Below are 27704 nucleotides of genomic sequence, written 5' to 3'. Positions count from 1 at the left end.
ATTTGAACAATTACTGTAATACAAAATATGCCATATGTTTGCGACAAGAAATGATATTTCAAGGCTTTAGTGTAATTCTATTCACATGGGATGCTTAAACACGAACAGTAATGACCTGCTTGTCACCTTACCGGAGTTTGGACCCCCTTTTTGTGTTAGAACGTTCCACTAGAATGCAAACCCCAAAACTGCCGTGACTTTTGTGCGCAATAAAACAAAGTGCGGAACGCTACTGTTTAAATGAAAACTATGTATGTGTAGCTTTAATCACAGTTATATGCCTGTTACAAGATCTAAGCTTGTTTTTGGTGGGTCCAGGGCAAAATGCACGATGATAAAAGACATGCGCATTCACTTAGAACAGTTACCGGACTATGGACACCCCCCGTTAGTACCTAATGTTTACCTCAGTCTTTGTGATTAATTTTGTCCAGAATGATGCAGTGTGGTCCACAGGATGTACAGAAAGAGGGACTGGAAGACGGCTCACCGGCAATCGAATGTAATGATCATGATACCAAAGCCTCCAACAAAGCAGAACAAGGAAACCTAAACGCAGACGGCAGTGAAATCCAGCCGAAGGCATTTGACAACGGAGCCTTGAGGCAAGCAGAATGTCTGAAGTTCCGAGACAACTTGTTTGAGGTTATTGAAGAACTGCGAATTCGTAGAGTGACCGATGCTGAGAATGAAGAGAGAATCAGCCAACTTGTTAAGGAAAAACATCAACTGGAAAGGACAAGAGAGGAAGAGGCTGGAGCAACATCAGAATTAGAGAAGAAACATGCCCAGGAGATCACAGACCTGCACAGACAATATAAAGAACAAATACAACAAGCAGAAGATAACAAGAACAAGAGTGTTCTGGATCTTGAGACAAGTGAGAGGGAAATCAAAGCCTTGAAGGAAGAGGTTCAGACCTTACATATGTGCAAGTACAGTCTGGAGCAGAAGGTGAAGGAACAGGAGCGGCAGCTGAAACTCCAGGCCTGTGCTAAAGACTCTCACTTGTCCCAGATGACAGAGATGGAGCAAAAGTGCAGCTCACTGTTCATGCAATGCAGGCAGCTCACAGAGACACACGACAGGCTGGAAAAGTCAGTGAAAGAAGCAATCAGGATAAACAAGAAGCTGAACTCTGTCAACAATCACCAGACGTGTCTGCTGAAGAGGAATAACACAGCACTGGAGGCTCAGAAGAAAGAAATCCAACTTTTAAAAGTCCAAGGGCACTGCAAACTGAACAACTCGGATGTTACTTCAAGTGTTGACCACAACAGCCTTTATTTACTGCAACAGGAACTTAACATTCAACAAGATTTGAGTAAACAGCTTCAGCTACAACTAGAGGAAATAAGAAAGGAGAAGACAGAGGCTGTATCTTCCCTTCAAGAGTGTCAAGGCCTGGTGGACAGGCATGTCGAGACGTGCAGCCTTCTCAAACAGAAGCTTGAAGTGGTGGAGTTAGAGCTTCAGAATCTCAAAACTGAGCATGAAGGGCTTAAGAAATCATTTGATAAGCAGGCACAAGAGTTACATAACCTAAAAGATGTCCACAAGGATGCTTTTGAAAAATGGGGGAAAGAGGAGGCTTCATTGCAGAGCAGACTTAAGACATTACAGGAAGACTATGAGAACTTAGAGAAAGCTCACAACAACCTTGAGGAGCTCAACACGTCATGGGCAAAGAAAAATATCAAGATGACAGAAGAAATTAAATCCCTGACAAACAACAAGATGCTTGCCACAAAAGACTCACAAGCGGAGACTGCATCAGCATATACTCAAACTGAAATGTCTTCAACAGACAGTTCTACACAGACAGACCTGCAGCAGGAAGGTTCGGTCAACAAGACTGATAAACCAAAGAGCAGTAGCTCAGGTCAAACACTTCCCACCATTACAAGCATTGCTCCAATGGAGTTGAATGATTGTAGTGAGCCAATGGACACGTGTCATTCTAAAGGGCATGATAAGGAAGACAAGAAGCCACACAAACATACTAATATTGGAAACATTACTGAAGCCCTGCCATGTATGGAGATTGATCTGACTGATGAGCATGTTGGCAACAATACACACAGTCCAGTTTGGGAGCCAAACAAAGCTTCTAGTCTCCCACAGATAATAGAGACATCAGCATGTGAGAAAACTAATTCTCCAGAAGCTAAGGAATGTACAAAACAACTGCAAGGAAGTAAACTGAATGAAGAGTTTGAAAGGATTGATAAAGTGTTTCAGGAGGCACAAGAGGAGACATCAAGTGGTAATGACAGTACCACAGCATCTTGTCCACAAGCTGGCACAGGTCATAAGGGTTCTTCATTGAACAAGGATCATCGCAGTTCAACAGTTATGGTTGCGTCTAGTGATGTCAAGGGTGCTGAAATGCCATCTAATAATTCTGCCGATGGTGTGACTGACAATCGCCAAGAAAAGGCACCCGTTTCCCAACTGAACAGTGGAGAAGCCACAGGACAGTACCAGTACAAGTTTGTCAGCCTTCAGGAAGCTTTACCTGCTGTGCAGCTACACCAAGAGAAGCATGGCAAACTGCAGGCTTTAGGAGCAGTAGAGTCGTCCCAGAAGAAAGGGGGATCGGAAACTCAGCAAGAACAGACTGGTATGAATGAATGGGAAGAACTGGCCAAAAGTTTTCAGCCCAACTCCTAATGTCAGATATACCTGAAAGTGCTGGATGTAATATGGATCTAGAACGTTAATATCTTATATCCATGAAGTCTCATTGTTCTGTTGTGATCATATTACTGTTCATATCAGGTATTCACAGTACTCTGTGGTAAGGAAAATGCTTACTTACATGTTCTAATTGGTTGGGTTTGAAATGAGTACATCATGGCACATCAGTCCAGATGACTAGTTAAAGTTCATTGACTGTTCCTGTTAATGCATAAGTCTAAAATGCCCAATATCTTGTGTACAACTACAATGTATTGTGAACATTGTAATCATCAAGCAAACACAGTTTGGCATACTTAAAAAATATTAGTTGAACTTGATTCTGACCATGTTGGCTCTGATCCCAAAGTTTCTCCTGTTATTTACAGAATTCTTTAGGGCTGTTTCTTTACTAGCATTTTGTAAGTTATGCCATTCATGTTTGATGTTGTTTGGAATAAAGATAAAACTTTATTGATATCATTCTGTTGGCTTTTGTATTGATGCCTCAAAGGTAGTATGAGAAAGAATCAGTCATTTCCCTGTTTGATATAATTCTGACATAACAGTGAAAAATGTCAGGATGATTCCATAAAAAGTCATCCAATTCATACAACCTGTCGAGATTACCCTTCTTATATATAGTGCCCCAAAGTTGTATTGACTACAGAATGTCAGAAAGCAGGGGGAAGGTCAAGGCTGATTCCTTTGCATGCTGTGAATACCAAGCGACAAAGGCTTGCCAAGCCTCTTGGGAAGCAGGTTTGCTGACCATCCATACTTGCAGTATTTAAGGTGCTGATGATCATGAGGTATCCAGATTAAAGTTTTGCTGGCCAACTTGATTGGCCCATTTGGCCTTTCACTCAAATGTCAAGGCCAACAAGATTGCTCTTCCAGTACAACTGTTTAATCAGGTTTCCAATTCATTTCCAAATCTACTTGACATTCAAAAAGAGCACTCTGACATTCAAGGTCAATGTAATGGACCAATAATCTCCAAGTGGATGTGGGGTCTGGCTTAGCATCGCATGTTTTTTAAAGGATTTTTATTGCAGGTTATTCTACTGGTCTGCATTTTTCACTCTTCGCATAGGCAGGAGGCATTCTTACATGGGGGAGAGAACATGCCATCATTTGGTTGCTTGAGAGAAACCATGCCCCTACCCTCATTCAGTAAGTGGGCCGTCCCAGGAAAATAAAAACTTAGGCGTCGCTACCCCCAAAGTAAATCGAATCTCCCAATTGCATTATTCTCGCGAGAGTTCACACAAGGTGACCCAAAATGGCGGACAGGTGGTGCCACGGATCGATCTCGGACTGACAAAATTGCCAGGACGTCGCGGCCCGGAGCGTAACCATGCAGCCACCGCCGAGAAAGGTACGTCCTTCCGTCCGCCGAGCTAATTAAGGACGTTCGGAAGAGCTGGCAAGTAACGGCGATTAGCTTTCGGACGATTTCGGTGGGCGTTTCAGTCCTCCGGACATAACCTCTCTCTCTTCCTTGCCCTACAGTAAATATTGTTCTTTGTGAGGCGCAAGCACGATCAAAAGAAACAGTCCATCGATGATTTGAAACACGTAAATAGCGGCAAACAGCTAAGTAACTGTGCTTGTTCTTGAGGTGGAAAACAATTTTGCCATACGTGAAAGGAATCGTAGCGGCACCGTAGTCACCAAGAGTGAAAGGAACCGAGTGAAAGGAGTGTAGGCTACGTATAATAATTTATAGAAAAATGTATGACTTTTTGTGGTACTTGTGCCTGATATGAGTCTCGCATATACTTACTGACTTCATAAGGTTAGAAAATATGTATGTACGTTTATACACATGTCCAAGAGACACTCAATTCCGCTTGCCTGAAATATCTGTTTTCTTGAACCGCCAGAGTTAGTCAGCTCGAGTTAGTCGGTACCGTACTAGTACAGATGCAACGTAACCCTGCATATGAATGATCTCAAGGAGGAAGTAACATGGTACATCAGGGATGTAAACCTCGTCCTGATGCTTTTGGTCAACTTAATAGCAATGTCAAAAAGACAAAAGCAACATAAATGAAACAAGTTACATTTACTGCAAAATTATGATTTAATGTTCATGATTGTTCATGCTTTTTGCAAAATATATTTTCTTTTCTTATGGGCATTGACCCATAGATATGTTAATGATTCTTGGGCATCTCTACCTGATACAAGATGCCATAATGTGCTCAAGTAGTAGCTGTTATTGCCTTCACCACTTAAAACAAAATGACAGCATTTCTCATCTCGATGCAGCAAATTAGACAGTACAACCGTTACAGTTCTTCTCTGCATCATGAAATTGCACCACAGCTTTGCTGGTGAAAACCCTGCTTTGGCACATAGAGTAATCAATTGTTCTCTCATCCATTGAGCTGACATCTTGCCAGTACTGATAGCCGCATTACAAATTAATTAATGCAAATGTGCTTCGGACATCGCTCCTCCTTGTTCCGACGAGGTCATCTGTTCCTAGTAGATCAGTTGAGTTGGAGAAGGGTTGCACTGATTTGTTCAGGGGTGGTCCCACATCAGCACCAGGAGTTTCAAACAGGAAATGAGTTATCTTTCTCAGCAAGTGATAATGATTTACAGTTTGGACTTCAAAGGTCTGTTTTGATTTGAAGACTCAAGGATACATACATCCTAAAGAGTACATGAGTAACATGGTTGTGTACAATGTTCCCACAACAACAAAATTAATGTGTCGAACATACCCACCTGCAGTTTGCAAACAAAAACTGAAATTGCAAATGATGAACAATTTAGTAACCTAAAATTCAGCACTCTCTTCAAATATGATACATGCATTACATTAACTGTAGATATGCAAATTAGTGGCAAAAATTACAAAACAGTTTGTCCTTTTAATCTTAGATATGCCCTTTATATTTTCTATAGTGATAAGTTGTACCAAGGACATATTAATTAATTAATTAATTAATATCAGGTGTATTTGCAGCCAGTGCCGCAGGCAGGTACCCAATGTGTAGGGTAATGAGGCTGTTTAACGTGTTCGAGGCACCTCCTCGAGCACGGGACCCCCGTTTTACGTCCCTCCCGGAAGACGATTTCATGGAAAGCTTCGTGAGGCTACAGCAATCCGGACGTCCTTGGTTGGTCCCCCATCCAAGCACTGTCCGGACCGCGCGTTGCTTAACTTCCGAGATCGAGGGATCGGGTGTATCCAACGCGCCACGCGGCCATATGAAATGTCCTTGGTTGTATATATTGTTGTTTTTTTTCTTTAACATTGTCCAAAATTGTAGCTGGAAAGCTTTTTAAGTTGCTGAATAATCTTTGGACAGCAATATGGGATTGGCTCAGTTTAAACAATTATGATAATCATACAGCCATAGATACCATGGAAGTATGACCCTGCCATCTGCTAATGCTGATCATATCATTACTTGAAATGTGATATTAGACATGCAAATTGGATTATATAATCAATCGTTTGCCATTGTTGCATCATTTTCCATGAGATACGTGTAATTCACACTAGTCGTGGTCTTGTGGAACATCAGTTTATTCATTTTGATATCAATTCAAAAGCAGTTCTATTACATTATCTACATGTATGTAGTAAAACATGAGCAGTTAATGTCATCAAGATTTTGTCAGTATATGGACAAGGCTCCACTGTCAATTCGATTTTGCAGATAATTGTCATCAATAAATCAATAAAAAGCTATTATGTGTCAGTGTGAATAAGCCTGCTGGTCAATAAACATGTTACCTGAATAAGTTTCAGTAAAATAAAGCAATGTTTTCCATCACATCATGCCGCAATGTCAGTAACATGATTACCATTTTCTTGATTACATCATGGCTTGTCTTTATAGTATGATAACAGTCTGATATCCAATTGAAGTATACCTTCCTGGTACTAGATGCCATGTAAATGTCTGAAGATGATGATTTGAAAACTGTCACAGCTAAGATGTCTTTGCAACAGACTATACTGGCATAAGAAATCTACATTGACTTCACTAACTGTGACAGTAACAGTTTCCGCAGTCTCACCCTTCAAGGCTATCAGTTCAGGTAGATTTCCCCCTGTACTGCACCATTATCAATTATGCATGCCCTGTGAGTGATGCTGGTAGGTCTCCTGTAATGATGGAGTAGTTTTCTATCATTGCCATGTAGAGTTTCCCGGCTGCAATTTTCCACTCGAGATTTATCAAGATGGTTGGATGGTCTCCTAACATCTTGTGTTTCATCACAAAAGGAATCATTTAGATATTTTGAGCTCTTCCTAAATTTGTTTAATCATTATGTATTATCCTATAAAATCTACATACACTTACTAGTATATATACCCAGCACAGTACTGGAGCAGGTTACAGTAGGTGCAGAGCTGATTGCAAGTCTGAAACATCTGCAGCACAGTTCCAATTTTTCATTCACAAACCCGCATATGCAGGTGGCATTTCCAGCCAGGCCCCAGAAGCATTTTCTAGACACAGCAACATAGCCTAGCATGGCTCAGTGGTAATGTATAGGCCAATGGCTATCTGGTGACACTGGTGCTTGTTCAAGCAACAGAACAGGTAGAAATGGGCCAAGGATTTTGTCTGTAGCACAGAAGGCATATTGTGTCACCTTTATGGAAATGTTGCTGACTTCCAGAATTAAACCAAATTAAATGTGATTATGATACACATGTATGTACATGAAACTGCCAAAAGATTGAACATAGATTTGTGCCTTTCAGGAGGTGGGGTGGTTATGAAATTCATAACTATCCCCACCCCCTGAAAAGAAATAAGAACTGTCAATCTTATGTTTTACTTAACTTACTATTTTGCCATTATATTTTATCATTAAATTTGTTCTTAAGAAGTATTTATGCTTACTTGCAAGGGTATACATTTATACTTTCAGGCAAAGCAATATGCTGCTATCTATAGCTCCCTTCTTTCATCTAAAATTGCATCTTCTGTTCCTTACTACATTGTATGTTTCCCTGTTGACCACAGGTAAAGATTAGCCAGCAGTTGAAGACGGTACACTCTGAACACATCTCCAAACTACAGGCCAAACATGAGACAGAGTGTAACCTGCTGGAAGACATAAGGTAAGACGTGCAGTTCATGTCTTAAGCATTCTGTGCCATTGCTGATTATGACTCATGATAATTAAGAATTGAGAATATAAAAAAAAGCAGTGTAAGGTTTGTCTGCATTATGCACATCTTACGCACTTAACCATCACCTATGATTGCACACTTCATCATACTCTTTCTTTGTATGAAGAACGCATTAAAAGTACACCCTATGCTTTGTAGACAAAGGTGTTTTGTTTTTGAAAGCTGACCTTTGATGTCAAATACTTACCTTGTGTTAGTGATGGCTTAAGTTACACTCTCACTTAAAAAAAAAACTTTCACTGCAAATAGTGCTACCCGTGTTTAACTTTTTTTTTTCAATTTCAGGGCATTTGGAAGCAAGTTGTCAGCACTAGAGAAAGATTATGGCCAAGTGAGTTTCGAACTTTCTATGGTTTCAGAAATGTGTGTGAAAGGGATGGAAACCAGGGTAAGCAGACAGTGAGGTCACACGGGTTATGTTAATGTTGGTTTTAGCTTTGTTTGTCTAGAACGGGTTGGGTAGGTGTGTAGTACTAGTTGGTGCTTTGTTTCAACGTCTGTTGTATGTATGCAGAATGACTCCAGGCAAGTGGAAGGAGTCAGTGACCCCTGTAGTATAAATAGAACAAATGACAAAACAAAATTGTTCTGTTTTGTTAAGAGCAGTAGAAACAAAGATTACTTTGTGCATTAATTTGTGCAAATATTTTTCTGTGCAATTTTGGTCAAGGGTGAGTTTTTGTCTCCTGGGAAAACAAGACTGTATAACTTATAAGAGGACCTTGAGTATGTTGCAGTTTTTACACCTGTAATTTGTTCATGCCCTTTGGCCCTATGACTGAGTATGAATTTAAACTGTTAAGGAAAGTCTGTGTGGCTAGTTGCATACTTGTCCAACATGTTAACAGGACACATGCCGCTATATGTGACAGTCACCCTCATTCACAGCATCTGATTTCACATTATTCAGTGCTATAAGTAGTCCTGAACAGTTTATTTAAAGCCTGTTTCGCAAATGTTTGCATGTTGTAACCTCGATAACGGCAGGCCCTGCCTGTCCCTTCTGAGTCATGGCACATATAGTAAGCAAATATTGCAACAAGCTAGGTGAATACAAAAACATTGTGTACATTTTTTCTAGTACACACAACCTTAAAGGTATCATAGTCATCAGGGTGTTTTACAATCTGCATGAGTTTGTATTGTTTCTGTGTTTTGTACCAAAAGGTTATCATGATATCAGTCAGCTGATTTTAGCTCACGTGATGTTTGAACAACATTAATAACAGTTGTCAGTTTCTGAGACACACAACTTAGCTATTCATGAATATTTCAAAGGGACACCTGGATGACAGGATCATTTTGCACAGACGCTCTGAGAGACAATGATGTGAAGCAGAGGGTTAGGATTAGGGCTGTTTGGCTGGAATCTGCATATAGCATTAGCAGGGTTCAAAATACTATGTTTATGTTTTCTGTGATATGTAATTGACAATACCAAGTTTTCGTTTGTGTTTTCGTGTGCAATGTCATGATTTGTCTGCAGATTGCAGATTGCTATTTCAGGCCCTGTATAGCTATGCATCCATTATCAACACGATATTCTAGGGTACATGATGTAATGTGGTATAATGCTATAGATGAAATGAAAGATGTATGGTATACGAAGTATCATCAGAGTATTTTAGAATCTAACCAATGGTAATTGTGATTTCATAGTTGGCTAAGTCTGTAAGAGGTAGACTGCCTTCTAATTTTCAATATAGACGAGGAAACATATTACCAGTCATGCACCAGCTCAGATCACAGCTGTGCATTTGGTCCCTCATCTGCAGATTATTTTCTGCCAGGCGCCGGCGTATCCCACATGATGAATAGTCTTTCCATGCCATCACGCTGCAAATTATGCCCACAATGCGGCTGAATGGTTTCTCTGGCTGTAGATTAATAGCGCAGCAAGGTGACTCAGGAGCCGACACGTCCTCTAACTAGCAAAACTGGCGCTGAAAATTTAATGATGGCAATGTTATAGACTGTGCTGTGCCCAAAGTAGGCCCAGGGAAATTCAATCTTGGTTTCCCTGCTGTTGGTGTAATAGCTTTAGGCCACTCAAAACATCATCATATGGTAGTAAGGGCCTGGCTTCCATGCTTTTTGATGGGTACATTAAGAGTTGGATTCATTTTTGATCCTGACTGACTATTTTTCAACTCATCAGGTCTTTCCTTTCTGAAGTTTTGTCTTTGTATTGATTTACATTTATTATTTTTATATGTTTATTTCTGCCTTTTATATTGTGTCATGGCCCATTGGAAGAAAAAAGCAATGAGCAATAAAGTTCCTTTGATCAACACACCTTAACAAAACATGTACAATGTAATAACAAAATATTCATCAAAGTCTGGATGAACCACTTTCAAAACTGTGAATTTTTATATATCTGTTCCAATCAGCAGAAAATTAATATCATTATACAGAATGATGTCAATAATTCCTGTAAAAATATCAATCAAAACAAAGACACTGGAGAAAATTTGCAGCAGAGAACAGGATACTCAAAAGGCTCCCATTCCTAAACATGCACACCCCCTGGAGATAACACAAGGAGATTAAAGCTGATAAGATCAACAGCTAAGTCCTGAGTGACATCATAACTGCAACAACTACGTCATCACTGCATCCCTGTAATAGGACAACTCTCTTTGCACAAAATAAGTGGTTTTAAACAGGGATTATGAGGCCATGGCTGTCTCAATGAGAGATGACTGTGGTGCAAAAGATGTTGGTTGGCTTAGGGGGATTAGTCCACGCAATATATGTAGACAATCCACAATATGATAGTATTAGCTGTGATGGGAACCAAATCATTAGATTTTGGCCAGCATACTTTGGTATGTTTCGGCATCCCTATCTCATCAACATTGTGGGAACTTAAACATGCTGTAAGTGTGACTGAGACTCCTTTCACATTTGGCTGACGGCTAATACCATCTGACAAAATGACAAATAAGGCTGTCCTTTGGCTTCTCCAGTAGAGGTTCCTGTCAAAACTATTTTGTGAACACATCATTTCAATTCGTGACATACTGCTTTAGATGTGAATGGGATTCTTAAACAGGAGTCTGACAGCCTACTAGTAACGACTCACAAAATGACAAATGTATAAATCTTCATTTTATGCTTGCAAACTTTAAAACTGTCCTTCTGGGTTCCCCAGGAGAATTTCCTGTCAGACTTGTGATCACATCACATCAATTCCCGACATCTTGATTTGGATGTGGTGTGTATTCTTAAACATGGGATTGGCAGCTTAACAACCTGCTAGATGATAAATCTTAAGACTACATTTTATGCTTGCAAACTCTAAAGTAAAACTGTCCTTCTGTTTTCCCCAGCAGAATTACTTGTCAGGCTTGTGATCAATTCATGACATGTTGCTTTAGATGTGTCTGGGATTCTTAAACATAGGATTGACGGCTTAGCGACCTATAACATGACAAATGTACAAAACTACATTTTATGCCCACAAGGCCGCAAGCTTTTGGTTTTCCCCAGAAGGATTACCCGTCAGACTTGTGATCACACCATTGTCAATTTCTGACACGCTCCTTTTTTTATGTGGCTGGCATTCTTAAACACAAGACTCACAGCTTAACGACTCACAAGATGACAAATGTGTAGGACTACGTCTCATGCTTGCTAAGTTAAGAACTATCCCTCGTTCCATTCCCCAGTAGAATTTCCTGCCAGACTCAAAATCACATCAAATCAACTCGTCCTTTGAAGCTGGTTTGATTGCTTTCTCCTCACTTTGTCTCATTCAGACCTGTCCCAGGATGAGAGAGCTGGGGGCTCATTACTTCTGTAGGTATGGAGATTGAACACAGGGCAGTGTAATTACCCCCGATCTTTCTGCTTCAAAGCTGGAGACTTAATAAGTTCCCTCTTGGAATATTCGTCTCAAGCAGGTCTGCGGATTGTGATTGATAGAGCGAATACTTAAGAACAAGAAAGAAACTTTGGAAGCAGGAATGCCTTTCAATCACAATTTGAGTTAATGGTAATCTTAGGAGAAATTGGGGAATCCTCTTAAGAAAATGCCCTTAAGCGGGAGGAACATGTCTTTAATGTTAATGTGTGACAACCTAGAAAGAATCATAAAATGGGGAATATATTTTCTTGGTCCAATGCATCTGTATTTCACGCTATGAGCAATATGTACCAGCAAGCAAGTGTGGATCCCACAAAATTCACACATGCACTTATAAATACTGTTCCATGATGTGGAAACTGTACATATTGGTACCGGGAGAGTTTCCTTAAGTGTATAAGTTATTGCAATGCATCAAGACATGCTCCCGGGCCCTGCTGCAATATATTTATTAATCTGATGCCTATTGTGGCCATCCCAGGGGTGGTGCCAGGTACAGTGAGAGAATGTTGTGTGTGCACTGAGGTGGATGATAAAGTAAAAGTCTGGCTGGTGTGTACGTGCTGAAGGTTTCAATGAGCTCACTGAGGTTTTTGTGGGCGGGTTGTTTCTATGGTTCAGGGCCACCTACTTTTACACATTTTCTGAAAACATTGGAAAGTTGCTTATTTTGGTGAATAAACACTTTTTTAACGAGTCATTAAATGTGAATGACAAAAAATGTTACAACTGACATATCTGATGGTATCTTTTAAAACAATTGTGGATTTTGGCATTCAACAACATTGCCCACTTAAGCTGTTAATCAAGTACTTACTTTTTTGGATTTTGAAACATTGATTAAGCATGATATACATTTCACTGAAACGTGATTAACGGAAATGCTAACACTGGAACTTACTGTCATGGAAACGAAGCGGCTTCATTTGCAGACTTCGATGTAACCATTTTGCTATGGTCATTTTCAACTTTCGTTTCTCCATTAAGCCAGTGAAGGATGGGTGGAGAGGGAAATGGAATGCCATTCCAGGCAGGACTGAGTGATGTAGTGGTGTGTTGTATGGCCCCAGGGTGCTGTGTAATAGCCTTGGTAATAGAACTGTTACACGCTTCACTGCCACACTGACCCCCAAATCTGACCATTTGCCCCAGGCTGATGTTCATTTCCTGCCAGAACCTTGTTGTGGCTGACCTTTCCTTCTTCAAGAATGTAGACTGTATCCTTAGTTTGGTTGCATGATTTGTTTAAAGGCAATAGAATACATAAATGTATTCGTAAACCTGCAGGATACACGTGTCGTGAAAGACGTCATGATTTGTTAGCTCATTGTCATGTAGTGACTAATATACTGTTTTGTAGTTGATCTTACCAGAAGTGGCTATTCCAGCCAGCATTAGTCAATTTCTAATGCCTATATTCAGTACTTGACCCACACCTATTGCTGATCTCAAGTACAGGTACGTTTAATGGATAGCACATTCCAGTAATGCTTTGAAGTGCTACATGTACTTGTAAATAGCCTGGATGCCTTACATGTAGATTCAGGTCTGCCACAGTAATTGCTCCCCAGTGATCATCCAAGCATTTGTTAAACTTAACTTGGGTGACATCCAGGCTTGTACATAATTGAGGAAAGCCCTTAGGTACAAATTACACATTTACAGTGGTCACTCTGCATTTGGAAATATGTGCACTGGAAATTCGAAATCACAAAAGACCAATACCTCAAATGTATTTCCATTTATACTGCACCAGAATTAAAGATATCACAATACTGTATAGGAAAAAAAGTGTGATCTTTCAAATGAAATTCTTAAATTCAAAACTGTACACTTTAAGCAGTAATGTTGGAATCTATAATTGGAAAGGAATGACTTTCCCTATATAGATTGACCAATGTTCTTTAAAGAGCTATTTCTAAGGTCGTTGGTACAGTATCTTTCCATCACTGTCGCCACCTTCTTTTTGTGGTCTACCAGTTGGGTGTTAGCGTAGATTTATCCTGTGTCAAAAGTAGCCGGTGGTCAGACAGGGCATATCGATGTCTGTCTTGCACCATCTCACATACCCAGCATTCAGGAGATACCTCAGACATCCCTCCCTGATTGCTCATGGCAAATGTTTGCTTACCGGCAAATTCCTGTCTGCAAGCTTTAGTAGTGGTGGTTTTAGTGGAGGCCGCATGGATAAGCCTTTCACTAGTTTCAGGGCTAGAGAGTCAATGCTGGTGAACTTGACTTTAGAAAATTTAATTGAAAGAGATTTAGGGAAGATATTTGGGGGCTTAAAACAGCACCAACATTTAAACAAGATGACATAGTCCTAAGTTCATGAACAAATGTACTAGAATGTTTGCATGTGGGAGGCAAAACTGCTTGTTGTTGCAGTTAGATAATGAATTTAGTGTAACCAAAAACTTCAAGCCTTGGCAGTTCTTCTACAGCATTGGTCAAATGAGGGATTTGGTTATTTTCTACCTTTTTTTTTTCAAGTTAAGCATTTGGGGATAAAATTTGTCAATAACACTAGCTTAATATTGAATTCTGGATGATAAGAAACGTGCTGCAAAGAATTGAAATACCCCATTGATTTACGGACAATGCTTTAAGTTGCAGGAGTATCTAAGGTAAGGTCTTGAGGATGAATTAAAGCAGGTCGACTACAAATAACAGTAAATGAAAAAAGATTGCTACACGTCTACACCTCACGGAAAAAGGCATACAGACCCTCTCAAGATGGCATTAATTAAAGACCGCATTAAGATACGTGTTGTAAGCCGGCTCTTCAAGCTTTGAAGTATTACTGATAGGGTGCTTATGCAGAATGTACTTAAAATGATGAAGAGGATGCTGAGCTAATGCCCGTGTGTATGACGCAAAACCTTGTCAGCTTTTGGCCCAATGAAGACCACACTAATCAATCAAGCAATTAGTCATTTCCAAAAAATAACAGTACCAATCAAACTGGTATGGACAGAAGGGTAGGACTAGGAGGCAGTGTTCCATGTAGGGGCAACCTGTCCATCATTCTGTCACCATAGCAACAACAAAATTTCATCAGTCATTCTAAATTACCAAACCTGAGACCCATGTTCCGCTAGATATATTTCTTTAGGGAAATACTTGCTGTCTATCACTGTTGCCATGGCAACAAGAAGATTCTTATTCATATCTCAGCTATCTCCTCTTTCCAATAAATAATTTCCATTGTTCCATTGTCGTAGTAACACCGATTTATCTATGGATTATCTGTCATACTTGAAAGCCAATTCTCTTACCTTCCCCTTTCCATTATTCCATGTAATGTACATCACTCTGTTTCTATGGCAACAACAGATATTCTTTTGAATTTCAACACTTGGGGACAACCCAATGTGCCCTTCCAATAACGGTATAAATTTCCCTCATGTACATCATCCCATCACCATGGCCACAGCACTTTTCTATCGATTTCCGTCGTTTAGAGACAGGCAAAGCTGGTATGGCCTGTCCTCCCTTCCCATGGGAATATATAAATATATCAATGTGCATGTCTAATATCAGTACAAATCTCCCAAATGTCCTTGCCTGAGGAGAAAACAAATTTGCGTCAAATGCTGTGCTCAGTGACTGGTGGGGACAGAGTGGCCGAGGGGGAATTAAAGTGGAAATATATCTCAATTCAGTTAAGCTTGCTGAAAAACCAATCTTCCACTGGTCATGACAAGAACAACAGGCGCTAAGTACAGTACATACAGGTTTAGGAAATTTCAAGTACAACAAACTGTGGACCAGGTGTAGCAGGCCAGAATGTACCTGGCCAAAATACACCCCAGTATATTCTGCTGAGGGGTACATGTATATTCCAATCTGCTACCGGTAACTGTATGATAGTCGTACGGACTAAGAATATTTCCAGTCTTATGCATGTCGTGTGAGTGACAACATGCATGTACATGTATATTTTTGATTCACTGATGGTATACACTTCATGACATATACTTAGTACAGGACTGGTGCAGGTATCTTGGAGGTATCGTCAGAAAAAACAGCACTAATCTGCATATGCAGGTGGTATTTCGAGCCCTAGTGTAAATATGCCCCTAAAATACAAGCAATGCATTTACACAACGTCCTTGTTGGAGGGCAAAACAAATTTGTGTCAATTTCTTTTCCCTGTCACTCTGGGGACATTGTGACACAGGAGGGCATTAATTCATCCTTATCCCACCTCAGACAACATATTCAATTTTCCTGCCACCATTCTTAATCTTATTAGTCAACATCAAGCTTTTTAATCTACATTGTATCTTCAAGTCTTTGGGAAAAAAAGTTGAATCTGACTACATATACATTCTTCACAATATTTTTTTCTCAGGCCTCAGTTTAATTTGTTGGTTCTCAGATTTTGGGAAATTATGCAAATCAACCTGAAAACAATCTGAGGGGAAATTCTGTACCTTGCTTCACAAACTTTCAAGTTTTTCCTCTCAGCCTTCTGTTTTCAAGTTGACCTCTGGTAATATTTTTACGTTATTTTTCATAATGTCCCAAAACCAAGGAAATATATTGGTGTGTCCATTTATGTCTTTTTCCTGTGAAGCAAATTGAGTTGGTATGGCCTTGTGTAGACCTTGCTCTGCTGACCTGTCCTCATTTCTAAAGCAGGAAAGTAATTGAATCATCCCCTGATGCAGCTGACTGTGATTTAATGGCCAGGCAGTCACAAGGGTACTGTAGCTGGTTAAACTTAAGTGAATAATGGAATATGAAATGGCCGTCATTTGCCTCAAAGTCATCAGCAAATGTATCCTACATTAGTACTACTAATAATAGCAGGGCATGATTTCACAAACATGTATTTTGAATGATCGCTACATGATGAATAACTTATTGAGCTTTCAGGTGGCCATATGGTTTGCTAGCATATTTGTTTATTTATTCAAATGGTTAAATTTTTTGTAGTCTTTTCAAACCTGTCATCATTTATCTGCAATATTAAGGCAATATCATGCATGCTCGAAATAGTCACATGCAACTAACAATTTGCATAAAGATTCATAAACAATACCAGAGTTTGGCAACCTCATACCTCCATGAAAGATTTAGAGCTTTTGTAGATTTTATGCAAATGACTTAAACATTTGCATAATCTATGCATGGTGATGTTAACCTACAACTAACTTACAAATGTCACAAATATAAAACTCCCATTATTTATCATTAAGTGTTTTTGCCATTTTTTGTTTCAATGTGCATGTTTTGTATTTTTTATGCTCCACCTGCCATGAATTACATGTGTCACATTTATTGAAGTCCAGTTATGGAAAACAATGGAATTATAGAATTTCTTGATTATTTCACGAAGGCGTGAGATATTCAAATTCTTGTTCTCACTGAATACCTGTCTTCTCGTAATATCATACAGCACAATGATGTTGTGAGGTGATTAATGGATTAGAAAGCATGCATTATTAATGACGTGCACATTCTCCCACATGCAATCCTGACATGATTTAGACCTGGTAGAAGGACACAAATGATGAATGTGATGGGCTAATTGAAGCGGGAGGGGGGCGGACATGGGGAGAGGTTTATCAGGGTCAGATACAAAGGTTCCAGGTTTCTTTTAGACATAATTTTGTACAGTCAAAAGGACCACGAAAAAGGACCATGCACCTGGCTAATGTCACCACTTTTTGGTGGTCCCTTTGATAATTTTGCCAATTGACACAAGCAAGAATCCTGTCTATAGTGACCACCTGTCCTCATAGATTTTATCACTTTCCTGAGTGGTCTTCTTGGGCAGGTTTGACTGTGCGTTCTATTTTAATGACCTTTGATGCCTTTTTGTAATTCCCCTTTCTTGTAGCTTCATAATGCATGTCAGCAAATTTTGATATACTGATTTTGAAAAATAGTTTATACTATGTCATGAAAAATCAAATTTGGGTCTTTGAAACTGTATTTGCAGTGTGTGAAAGTGAATGTTGAAAAATTTTGCAGGTACTTTTTTGGGAAATAATGCACAAGAAATTCCAGAGAAAAATCTGGAAAAAGCAAAACCCCTGCAATCTCTTGGTCCCATCTCTTGGCAGTGAACTTCCCTTACTCTCAAATCCTTTCCCTTTCTAAGTGTCTTGTGTGAAATATTACATACTCCCAGCTACCAAATCACATTCTTTCACTTGACAAGTGAAAGGGGATGATTGAAAGGGCTCCCGAGTACTCCATCCATTCTTCTGCATACCGCTGTGCCTGTGATTATATGTTGAGAAAGAACAGCCATTACGTACCCCTATAATCACTACCTAACGTAGGCCTGTCTTGCGCTGATATACTCCCGGGCCTGACCTTCAAATACAGACTCTTACATTATTGATGCGCCTGTGTCCAAAAGAAATAGCTCTTTTCCACGATGATAATCATAAAAGAGCTTTGGAACAGTTTGCACACTCGTTATTATCATAGATAAGGCAAGAATACATTCTTGCAGGATTTGAAAGCGTACCTTTCCTTGCCCTTTTAAGACAATATTTCTGCTCTGATGCATAATGAAAGGTTCACTGGTAGAATATAGATTTTTCTGTGATAGAGTTGAGGCCAATTCAAAGCAGTATGTAGGTAATTTTGAACGTTTTATGCTGAAAGAACCTAGTCTTTTGATAGAGGTTAGCATGATATTAGATTTGGTTGCTGTGTAATTTATTTACTTTTTTGTGTCCTCTGTACTGCTATTAAAGTGGGTTCCTCTAAATGGAAGTGAAACAAGGATGGCAAGATGAAAGCAACTGCAAGGAGCCACTGATGCGTTTTTAGTGTAACTGATTTGGCAGTAAAGATTTCCGATAATCAGCCGAATGGGGAACCACCGATTGTAAGCTCACAATAGCACATAGTCACTGCTAAACCTTGTTTGTAACAGACTTCAAGGTGAAGATAGTTCTGGGTGCAGACAGATGTCCTCACAAAACAAATGGGCATTTTCCCCCTCTTAGCTGAGGCTAATTGCATAATTACAAATGCTTGAGCACATTCTACTGCACAGTTTTTATAATTGTTTATGGCTACAAGTAAAAACGTACATGCATCCCATTTACATTAGACTTGAAATATTGTGAACTAACTTGGATTTACAGATTTGTGTGAATACACTAAGCACAGCTGACATTCAAACTTTTTCTCTTTCACAAAGAAAGGTGTCACACAATGTTCAAGTAGTCCTTATTTGAAGTCAGGAATGATAGCTGAATCAGTTAAAAATTTGCTGGGTTGCATTCCCTTTATTGCAATGTGATAGCTTTTATGCTATTATACACACAATGCAGATTGGAGAAATGCATTACAAGAGAATAGCAGAGTATAAATGAGTTGACTCACATTCTATGTTCTGTAGGCCCTGGAGAAGCTGGTAAAACAGTTCCAGAAGAGGGAATATCCAGTAGATGATGAACTCCAACCACCAAACCACAGGTACGTTTAAAGGAACATATCGCTGAACCTTCATTTTATATACTTTCAGTCATTTTCTTGGTGTGTTTGTTTCCATTTTCGCTTTGTTTTCAAACTTTTTATTTGCCTTTTATCCATATACATGGTTTGAGGTTGATATTGATCATACATTTAATGTGTCTTATGTTGGTGTTCTTGTTTTAATGGTGTATGGTATCACTCTGTGTTTCAGTGACCAAGTTCGGTGAGTTACTTTATCCCCTTGTTTCTTTTAACATTTTCAGTTTGTAGTTCTAATCAAACCCTCTGATTTTTCTACTTTTATTGGGTAAAAGGGTATTGCAATGGGTTTTAGTCTACACAACAGAAGAAAATCAATTCAAAGGTAAATTGGAACACAATCAAAAAAACTATCAGTTTCAACATGAAGAACATAACAATAAGTTAGATATTAACAGTACTGTAACATTTACATGCATAAGAAATTATGGTAACTTAGGGACAAATTCATTTGATGCACATGTACTGATGACTGTTCTCTCACCACCTCTTGCATCACAGAAGTGTGTATGTGGTATGGGCAGCTCTTATAGAGCAGGCCGACACGCTGGCAAAGGCCAGAGTTGCTGCAGCAGAAACATTGCGAACAGCGATAGTCGAACCTGCCAAGACCCTCAAGTCATCCAAAGATCTACAGCTGAAAAAAGTAAGTCTGACTGTGTCAATCTTTGGAACTTAATAATTATAGATCTCCTCAATAGACATATAAATGGTTTCTTCAGGAATTGACACATACAGAAATTAAAACAGCATTGCAGCCGATGTTACCTTGTTTAAAGTAAACCGGCTGAATTACGCAGTCTTAAAATCAAAAGTACAAATCATCTCCCAAGTAATTCCACTCAAGTCATATGTTGTCATTGGAATAAAGATTACAGCTTTTTAATAGTATGAAAGTTAGTTTTTATGAGTAGACGTGTAACGTAAATTGACATGGGACTTGTACATTGTAAATTACAAAGCCTCTTGTTGCCACATGGATATTCTGTATCTGAAACTGCCCTGGTTTAAATAGTAAAAACTTGGCAAGCACATGGCATCGGCTTGCCCTTAATGGCTTGTTATAGCCCGGCCCTTCTTGTATAACACTTGGCATTGCTTTTATAACCATCCAAAGAAAGGGCCTGGACCATATTGGGTGTCACCTTGGAACTTGTACTGTTTCTTGTCCTTTTCTGTACTGTTGCCAAGTATTGATCTGGTTGGTAATTCTACAAGCCTGGCTGTAATGTTGTACGCTGTGCAGGGCTCTCTCCATCTTAAGTGCGACTAATCTTCCTTTTCCCGTCGCCAGTGCACGGAACAGCTGAACCTCTTACACCAGGAGGTCACCTTGACTGTCAAGGAGATGAACAAGCTGAAGAAGACGTACTTCGAGGTGGAGCATGTGGCTCATGACGCGAGAGAGAAGGCTAAGGATGCAGAGAGCAAGTTAGTTTCTCACTTAGAGAGTTTTATTTGCAAGTTCTTACCCAAGGGCTAATTCCAACATGAAATAATGAGTAGAAAAAGTATACAGATAGTGTAAGTTAACAATCATGGTGACAAGTGGAGCAAGTGACTATTCTAAGAAGCTTTTTGGGTTGGACTTTGATTTACCGGAGACTCTTAGATCTGAGATTTAAAAAAAGATTGATAAACTTTCCAGTCATTTGTGTCACAAGCACTTCAAATGTTGTTTACAACTTCTTCTTCCAGGATGAAAAGAAATGCAACCAGTATATTCCAGTCCAAAGCAACTCTACAGAAAAATAGTGCCAAGGTATTACGGAATGCCTGTTCATTATGTAGTTAAAGTTCAGGTTCAAATGTAAAACTACACTTGATGTATTGTTAATTGCTCTGTAGTGAATTGTGTCTGTGAAAGTCTGTAGACCCTCCAGCAGAATGATTGACTACATGTTGCTTTAGTCTGAGTATAATTGGCCAACATGTACGTTGCTAATGGAAGTTCTAGCCTTTGCCAACATTAGACAATGCAGTATAATGTAGTGTTCTGGTGGTTAGCCATTCTGTGTCACATAGTCAGAATTTGAATCTGACCTCGCCGTCAATGTTTTTAGTCCTCAAATATTAGATGTGATTCCCATGTAGATTGCACACTAAAGATGTTTTTAAATATACCACGTTGTAGGGTACACCCCAGTAGGCAATGTTAAAAACCTTGCCTTTCAAAGTTTGGTTTGTTGGTTAGCTGTAGAGTTGAACTCGTATATTATGGTCCTGTGTTTCCTCTCAGCTGTCAGCGAGGAAGGAGTCGTGCGACAGTAAGTCGGCCGTGTCCAGGAATGACTACCTGATGTCGCTGGCTGCTGCCAACGCACACCAGAAACGCTACTTCCAGACGGACCTGCCTGAGATCATCGAGGTGAGCAGGTTATCTTTTTCTATTTTTGCTGTTCTTATATGGCTTACAATGTTGAGATTACTTTGTGAGTAACTTGATTAATGACTCAAGTGGTATGGGCTTGCACAGTTTATGTATGAAAGTTCTCCTGAAGTTATGCCCTTCTACACATTCAGTGATTTTTCAAATGTTGTCATCAAGATATAAAGTATTGTGAAAAATGCATCAGTTAAGCAAGTGAGTTTTTGGACCATGAAACCAAAAATCTTTCGGGCAGTACTACGCCTGGCGTTGTCTTGATCCTCGTGCAATGTTTAGAGTTCAACCTATGTTCACTGGTCCCCAAGCCCCATCCAATTGGATGAGGTAGATTTTCCTTGTAAAAAAAACTTGAATCTTGATTTTTTAATTCGTTGACCTTCTGCTGGTCAACAATTATGGTGGAAGCTTGTAGACTGTGTGACGAGTCTTAAAGCTGCGATAATTTCTTGAAATTGAGGTGAGAATACCATCCCTTAAGCAACCCAAGTTTAATGAAAGTATGACATGTCTTCCCGCCCTGTCTGTTCTACAGGAGTGTGATGGAGACATCTATGACAACATGAAGGAGTTCCTTGTGCTCCTGACTCAGACCCAGGTGGACCTCAACACGCAGGCAGCGCGCAGCTTCCGGGACGTCCTCAGCCAGTCTGAACTAGTAAGTAATAATTTTCTAAGTTTCATGGGCAACAAGTTCTAAGCCCTTCATTTCAACTTAGTTATACCTGGATATACAATAAAGTTTCACAATATTGTTTGGAAGAAATTATGACGATGGACTCAAGTGTGTTGTGTTGCATTTTTCATTCATTTTTACTAGTAACAGTTTGTTTCTTCCCTTTTTCCCACAGATCAGCAGACAGTTCAACCAGCAATGCTTCTTCCATTCCAACCCCGTTTTCTCTGACAGCATCCAGTATGACTTTGACCCCTGTGATAATGACAGGGTAAGTGGAGTGCTGTATACTTTTTTAAATACTTTTTTACATGTACATGTATATAACTTAACTTCTGCCTGCAGTTAGATCTATGCCTTAACCTTTGGCACACTGAAGTAGCTGTTTGGCACCCCATTCCCAATTGATTACATAGTTAGGCAGCAGGGAGAAGGTTAAGACATAACGGCATAAGAATGCATTTATATTGTTAGACAAACCCTGACAGAAGTAAGAGAGAGGTATGTGGTAAGCCTATGGAAAACCTTCCTTTCTGAGCCGCTGTACATTTCAACACATACAGATCAGCACCCTCCAAGAGTCGGCGATGGGGGAACAGTCTCTGGACAAGGAGGCTAGGAAGTGGGCCAACAAGATCGCCCGCGAGCAGAAAAACATTCGCGACCACCAGAAGTCCCAGCGAGACCTTCACAACCAGATGAACATGTACAAGGAGAACCCCGACAGCCTGGCAGAGTTCAGTCCTGTCGAGGTGGAGCAGAAAATAGAAGAGGAAAAACAGGGAGTTAGAAAAGCAGAGGTGGGTTGTTTGGAATGATACATTCTTATTCTCTCTACTCGAGATACTTAATGTGTCTGTATGTGGATATAGTTTTGTGTGTGTGAGTGTGTGTGTGTGTGTGTGTGTGTGTGTGTGTGTGTGTGTGTGTGTGTGTGTGTGTGTACCCTTTATTCAAATAAAAAGGAAAGTTTATGCACATTAGATATGAACTACACAATCAAAACTGAATCAACAGACAAGAGTTTTTGTAAAATTTTGTTTTATCAGTTTTATGATGGTCAACAGGATATGCTTCACCAGTACTGCAAAGGAGATGTTTGTACAAAGTGTTGATTATTTATTCTTCCCCCTCTTGCAGACATCCCTCGCAAAAGCGGAAGCCAGGCTTGAGCAGCTGAGAACAGCAGGTGGTGAGTCATCTTTACTCTTTACAGTACTGACTGCTACAGAGACTTTCACTTTTGCACATGATGTTCTGAGACAACTTTAGGTTTACAAATGTGATAGAAATGTTAATAGCGAAAGACATAAAAAAGGAAATAGTGCGGACACATACATGTATATAGTGTTGCTATTGATATGATGGGTTGAGGTTTGATTGATTTCTTGCGGCACGGTTACAGGCCATTTGTCATGGGCTGTCGTACAATTTTCCATTTTTGATGTTGTGGGATTTTCAAGCAGGTTTTGACAGAACAAACCGTCAACAAGGATATACATGTATGACAGCCTTTTCTGTAACAAGACGGCTGAATTTTGTACGACACATGAATGACTGTTCCAAGAATGTCCTCTGTTTGCAGTGGTATGACAAATGTGAACTAGATAGTACTGTTGATTTTTTTGCTCTTAAGATAAGGAGTAATTGTGTTTCCTGTGCCTGTGTGCAGTGAATGTGGACCAGTGGTTGAGCCAGACCACCTCCTCATTACTGTCACCTCCTGATGGCGAGGGCCGACTCAGCAGAACAAGTTCCCGGCTTTCGCTCAACTCCGAGGTGACTACTGTAGACATTTACATACTAGTTCTACTAGATGACAAACTACATGAAGTTCTACTTATCCCTACAGAGACTCATACACATTCACTGATGAAAGCAGATGCTGTCTGAAATGTTTGACCCTGTTAGAGACCTTATTAAGTTGTTTGTTTTAGAATGTCAAAATTTGGTCAAAATTTGCTGTAGCAGTCTATACAATATCTAAAGTATGGAATGCTTCCCGTTGTATTGGTTTGATTTTAGCAAATATGGTGTGTCATCAAATAAGCATGACATATTTTTGCATCTTAACATGAGGAACAAGGTAAAGAGCATACTGGTATATCTCCCTTTCCTGTATGGAAAGTTGCCTACAGGTTATTTCATTATTTCTGTACATCCAATCTTAAGTTGTTCTTTTGTATTCTTTGTGATTTGGTGATTGTTCATAGAGGACCCATTTATGAAGAACTTTGAATTTGATTTTCACCCTTTGTTCTTTTTCTTCCTTTCTTTTCCTCTTCCAATGTTTATTTGTGCCCAGCACTCACACAGAGAAGATGAGAAAAATCTCCTCTCGCCCAATAGCTTAGGTGGGGCAAGTCCCAATCCTTCCAGTCAGGTCAGTAAGGCTGTGTGTGGACACCTGTTTCATGTGTGCTGCAATATAACCTCATCTATAAGGTGCATGCAGGTAGCCAGGTGGAAGAGCTTAATTTTATGGAGTTATGAAATAGCATGGGCGTCTGGTGTGGCAGAATGGTTTGCAAAGACGAAGTGATAAGGTCTGGTGCAACAGATGGTTATTGTGATGCTTTCCTCCTGTTGCCTATCCCTTATACAGCTAGCAAGGGGCTGTTAGTTTACAAGTTAAAGTAACTCACAAGTTATTGTCAGGGTTCCAACTACGACGACTGGGAAGAGACATTTGACACCAGTGCAGCAGCCTCATCCACCAGCGACTGGCCCGGGGGTTCCTCCACGTCTGCCGATCTCAGCAGCACCACTTCTGCTGGGAACGTGGAGTTCGGACCCATCTCTCCCAACGACGATGTGTTCCTTGAGGGCGCCCAAGACAAGGGAGACTTTGGACAGAAGACCGGAGATTCCACTCCTGTTAAGGTCTCCATGGTACGGAGGGACTGTTCTGGTGGCTTTGCATCCCCATCCATAGTGGAATGGCCCTAAGCTTACTCGTTCTGTTTTGTTAAGTGGTGGCATGCTGCTTGGTTTGGTTCATTCACTTGTTGTCTAAGTTTAAGTGATCCTTTTTTCGTCTAAAATAACGTTTGATAGTCTCTAGTTTGATAGTCTCTAAAGGTGTTTTGATTTTTGTTTATCAAAGACCTTACGAGAACAGGTTTTCATTTACATAGTTTGTATGGCTGCTTTTGTTTCTTGTATGTGTCATAGATAGGGCCATCACACATTTTTCTGTAGTACTGTAGACTACAGTTTCTGTGTCAGATGTTGAGTTGTTGTCTCTCGTTTGTTAAGTTCTGGCTGATTAGATAGTAGCTCTCTAGCATATTGTTTTCTTCTTGGTGGCATGGTTGAAGGGCTTTCTTTGGTTCTGTTAACAAGGTATATGTTCAGTTTTTGCTAGATTTGCAAGTAGTCTTGGACCTAAGTTTTAGCAGAGGTTGTGTGTACATGTACTTCCATCGCGTATATGTATTTTGTCCCAGTGGGGTAATAACACTGTCTAAGCTTTTTCATGTAAAACTGTGTTTGCTAGGGATTTTAAGAGATTAGAGTGCTTGAAGTTAAGCTGCTAGAGTTAAGGATTACTGAATATTTTTTTCACAAATGTTTAAGAAGTTGTGTTTCTTTAACACAATATCCCCATGAAGCTTTTGATTGATAAGTTGTATTTCCCTTATGCTTTCCCTTGGATGTAGTCTTCCAGCAAGGTAAGATGGGATGTACGAACATGAGTTACAACTTGCTTACTATCAACACAACTGCCTGGCTGTCCTCACATTTTACTCCTATTTCCATCCTGTATGTATTAATCTGTACATAAGATTGAAACTGAATCACAGAAAAATAATATCACATTGATTGCAGATGAAAGAAAATGAGAAGTAAAGTGAATATGACTTATTCCACCAGTAATAGCACTTTACTCAAAGTGTGTGTCTGCTAAGTTGACGTCTTGCTCATCTTTGGCAATTGCTATATGTACTGATTTCTTGCAAGAAAAGTACTTCCAACTTTGATGCACAGTGTGACCAATATACAATAGCTTTTATGTACTAACAATATTGTTATAGATTTGTTATGATGTCCATGTCTAATTCCATTGTAATGTCTCGTCTCTGTCAGCAGGGCTAGCCCTTTGTGATAGCCGCAGGCTTGTTGGGCAGCCCTAGCTGTGTGTCCTGAACAGGCAAACCAATAAATAGATAAATAAGATGCCCAGTGTGACATGTCTGTTTAACCCCCAGGAGGATGACGCAGGGTTTGGCGACCAGACGGACGAGTGGGACGACACGTTTGACAACACCGTCGTGTTTAATGGTGCGGACGCCGTCAGCTCCAGCCCCTCCATGCAGTCTCGGCAGTACCCAATCACCTGCACCGTTCTATATCCGTATGAGGTAGGCCATCTGCGTACTCAAACAGTCTCCCTGCTGCCTAACTCTGTAACCTATAGGGAATTGAGTGCCAAAGGGCTACTTCTGTGTGCTAGAGGTTAAAACTACTTCAGAGAAGACCACACCAATTTAAGATGTTGTTTCTTAGATTTTTTCAGGAAAATGGCAGTGTGACAAAGTGAGAAAATAGATATTGGTTTCATGGGGGAGGCTTTTAAAGAACAGTATGAGTAAGGGGCTTCTCAAGCACAGGATACGGGATATCCAAAATTTTTTGGCAAAAGATGCTACCTTGCATTATTTACTGACTGTTTTTTTTGCTAGATTTACTTTTAAAACTTACTAGGTTGTCTTCAGTTGCACATTCTTTGCTCTATAAAGTAACGGACAACAGTGACAAAGAGTGAGCATTGTTAACCATACATTTCAGGGCCAGAAGTCGGATGAGCTGACTATTGCAGAGGGAGACTTAGTAGAGGCCATAGACGATGGAGACATTGAGGGATGGGTGATGGTAAGTATCTGCATCAGTATCTGTATCCAATAAGCCAGGTATAAGTGCACTCTAGAACCAAGGACAGGGAAGACAGTGTTAGTATGAATGGCATTCAGCACCAGGGCCAGGAATGGCAGTGTTAGTGTGAATGGCATTCAGAGACAGTGACGGCAGTGATATTGTGAATGGCACTCAGCACCAGGGACAGGAATGGCAGTGTTAGTGTGAATGGCACTCAGCACCAGGGACAGGGATGACAGTGTTAGTGTGAATGGCATTCAGCACCAGGGACAGGGATGGCAGTGTTAGTATGAATGGCATTCAGGAACAGGGACAGGGATGACTGTGTAAGTGTGAATGGCATTCAGCACCTGGGACAGGAATGGCAGTGTTAGTGTGAATGGCATTCAGGGACAGGAATGGCAGTGTTAGTGTGAATGGCATTCAGGAACAGGGACAGGGATGGCAGTGTTAGTGTGAATGGCATTCAGCACCAGGGACAGGGATGACAGTGTTAGTGTGAATGGCATTCAGGGACAGGAATGGCAGTGTTAGTGTGAATGGCATT

The 27704-nt window shown here is 40.1% G+C and overlaps 2 protein-coding genes across 8 annotated transcripts in view; both read left to right on the top strand.

Moving 5' to 3' along the window:
• Positions 1-392: 392 nt before the first annotated feature.
• On the top strand, positions 393-3162 carry LOC136436661 (coiled-coil domain-containing protein 73-like). The gene has a single exon (XM_066430831.1). The coding sequence runs from the start codon at positions 436-438 to the stop codon at positions 2671-2673; it is 2238 nt and encodes a 745-aa protein (XP_066286928.1). The 5' UTR covers positions 393-435; the 3' UTR covers positions 2674-3162.
• Positions 3163-3929: 767 nt separating this feature from the next.
• LOC136436657 (F-BAR and double SH3 domains protein 2-like) overlaps positions 3930-27704 on the top strand; it is a 32728-nt gene continuing 8953 nt past the window's right edge. For 4 of the 7 annotated variants that reach the window (XM_066430827.1, XM_066430826.1, XM_066430823.1 and 1 more), the window contains exons 1-18: positions 3930-4060; positions 7686-7783; positions 8141-8186; positions 19102-19178; positions 19390-19401; positions 19719-19863; positions 20512-20648; positions 20916-20979; positions 21457-21585; positions 22139-22261; positions 22455-22550; positions 22843-23079; positions 23420-23471; positions 23952-24058; positions 24585-24662; positions 24938-25171; positions 26491-26643; positions 27071-27154. In XM_066430827.1, the coding sequence (XP_066286924.1) occupies positions 4040-4060; positions 7686-7783; positions 8141-8186; positions 19102-19178; positions 19390-19401; positions 19719-19863; positions 20512-20648; positions 20916-20979; positions 21457-21585; positions 22139-22261; positions 22455-22550; positions 22843-23079; positions 23420-23471; positions 23952-24058; positions 24585-24662; positions 24938-25171; positions 26491-26643; positions 27071-27154 (1893 nt within the window). In that variant the 5' untranslated portion in view covers positions 3930-4039. The remainder of the gene's footprint in view (positions 4061-7685; positions 7784-8140; positions 8187-19101; positions 19179-19389; positions 19402-19718; positions 19864-20511; positions 20649-20915; positions 20980-21456; positions 21586-22138; positions 22262-22454; positions 22551-22842; positions 23080-23419; positions 23472-23951; positions 24059-24584; positions 24663-24937; positions 25172-26490; positions 26644-27070; positions 27155-27704) is intronic. The other 3 variants (XM_066430824.1, XM_066430825.1, XM_066430829.1) reach the window with 3 other exon arrangements.

The sequence above is a fragment of the Branchiostoma lanceolatum genome, chromosome 6 (genome assembly GCF_035083965.1).
Source record: "Branchiostoma lanceolatum isolate klBraLanc5 chromosome 6, klBraLanc5.hap2, whole genome shotgun sequence".
Lineage (NCBI taxonomy): Eukaryota > Metazoa > Chordata > Leptocardii > Amphioxiformes > Branchiostomatidae > Branchiostoma > Branchiostoma lanceolatum.
The sequence above is the reverse complement of the archived record's forward strand: the minus strand, read 5'-3'. Positions and strand labels throughout refer to the sequence as shown.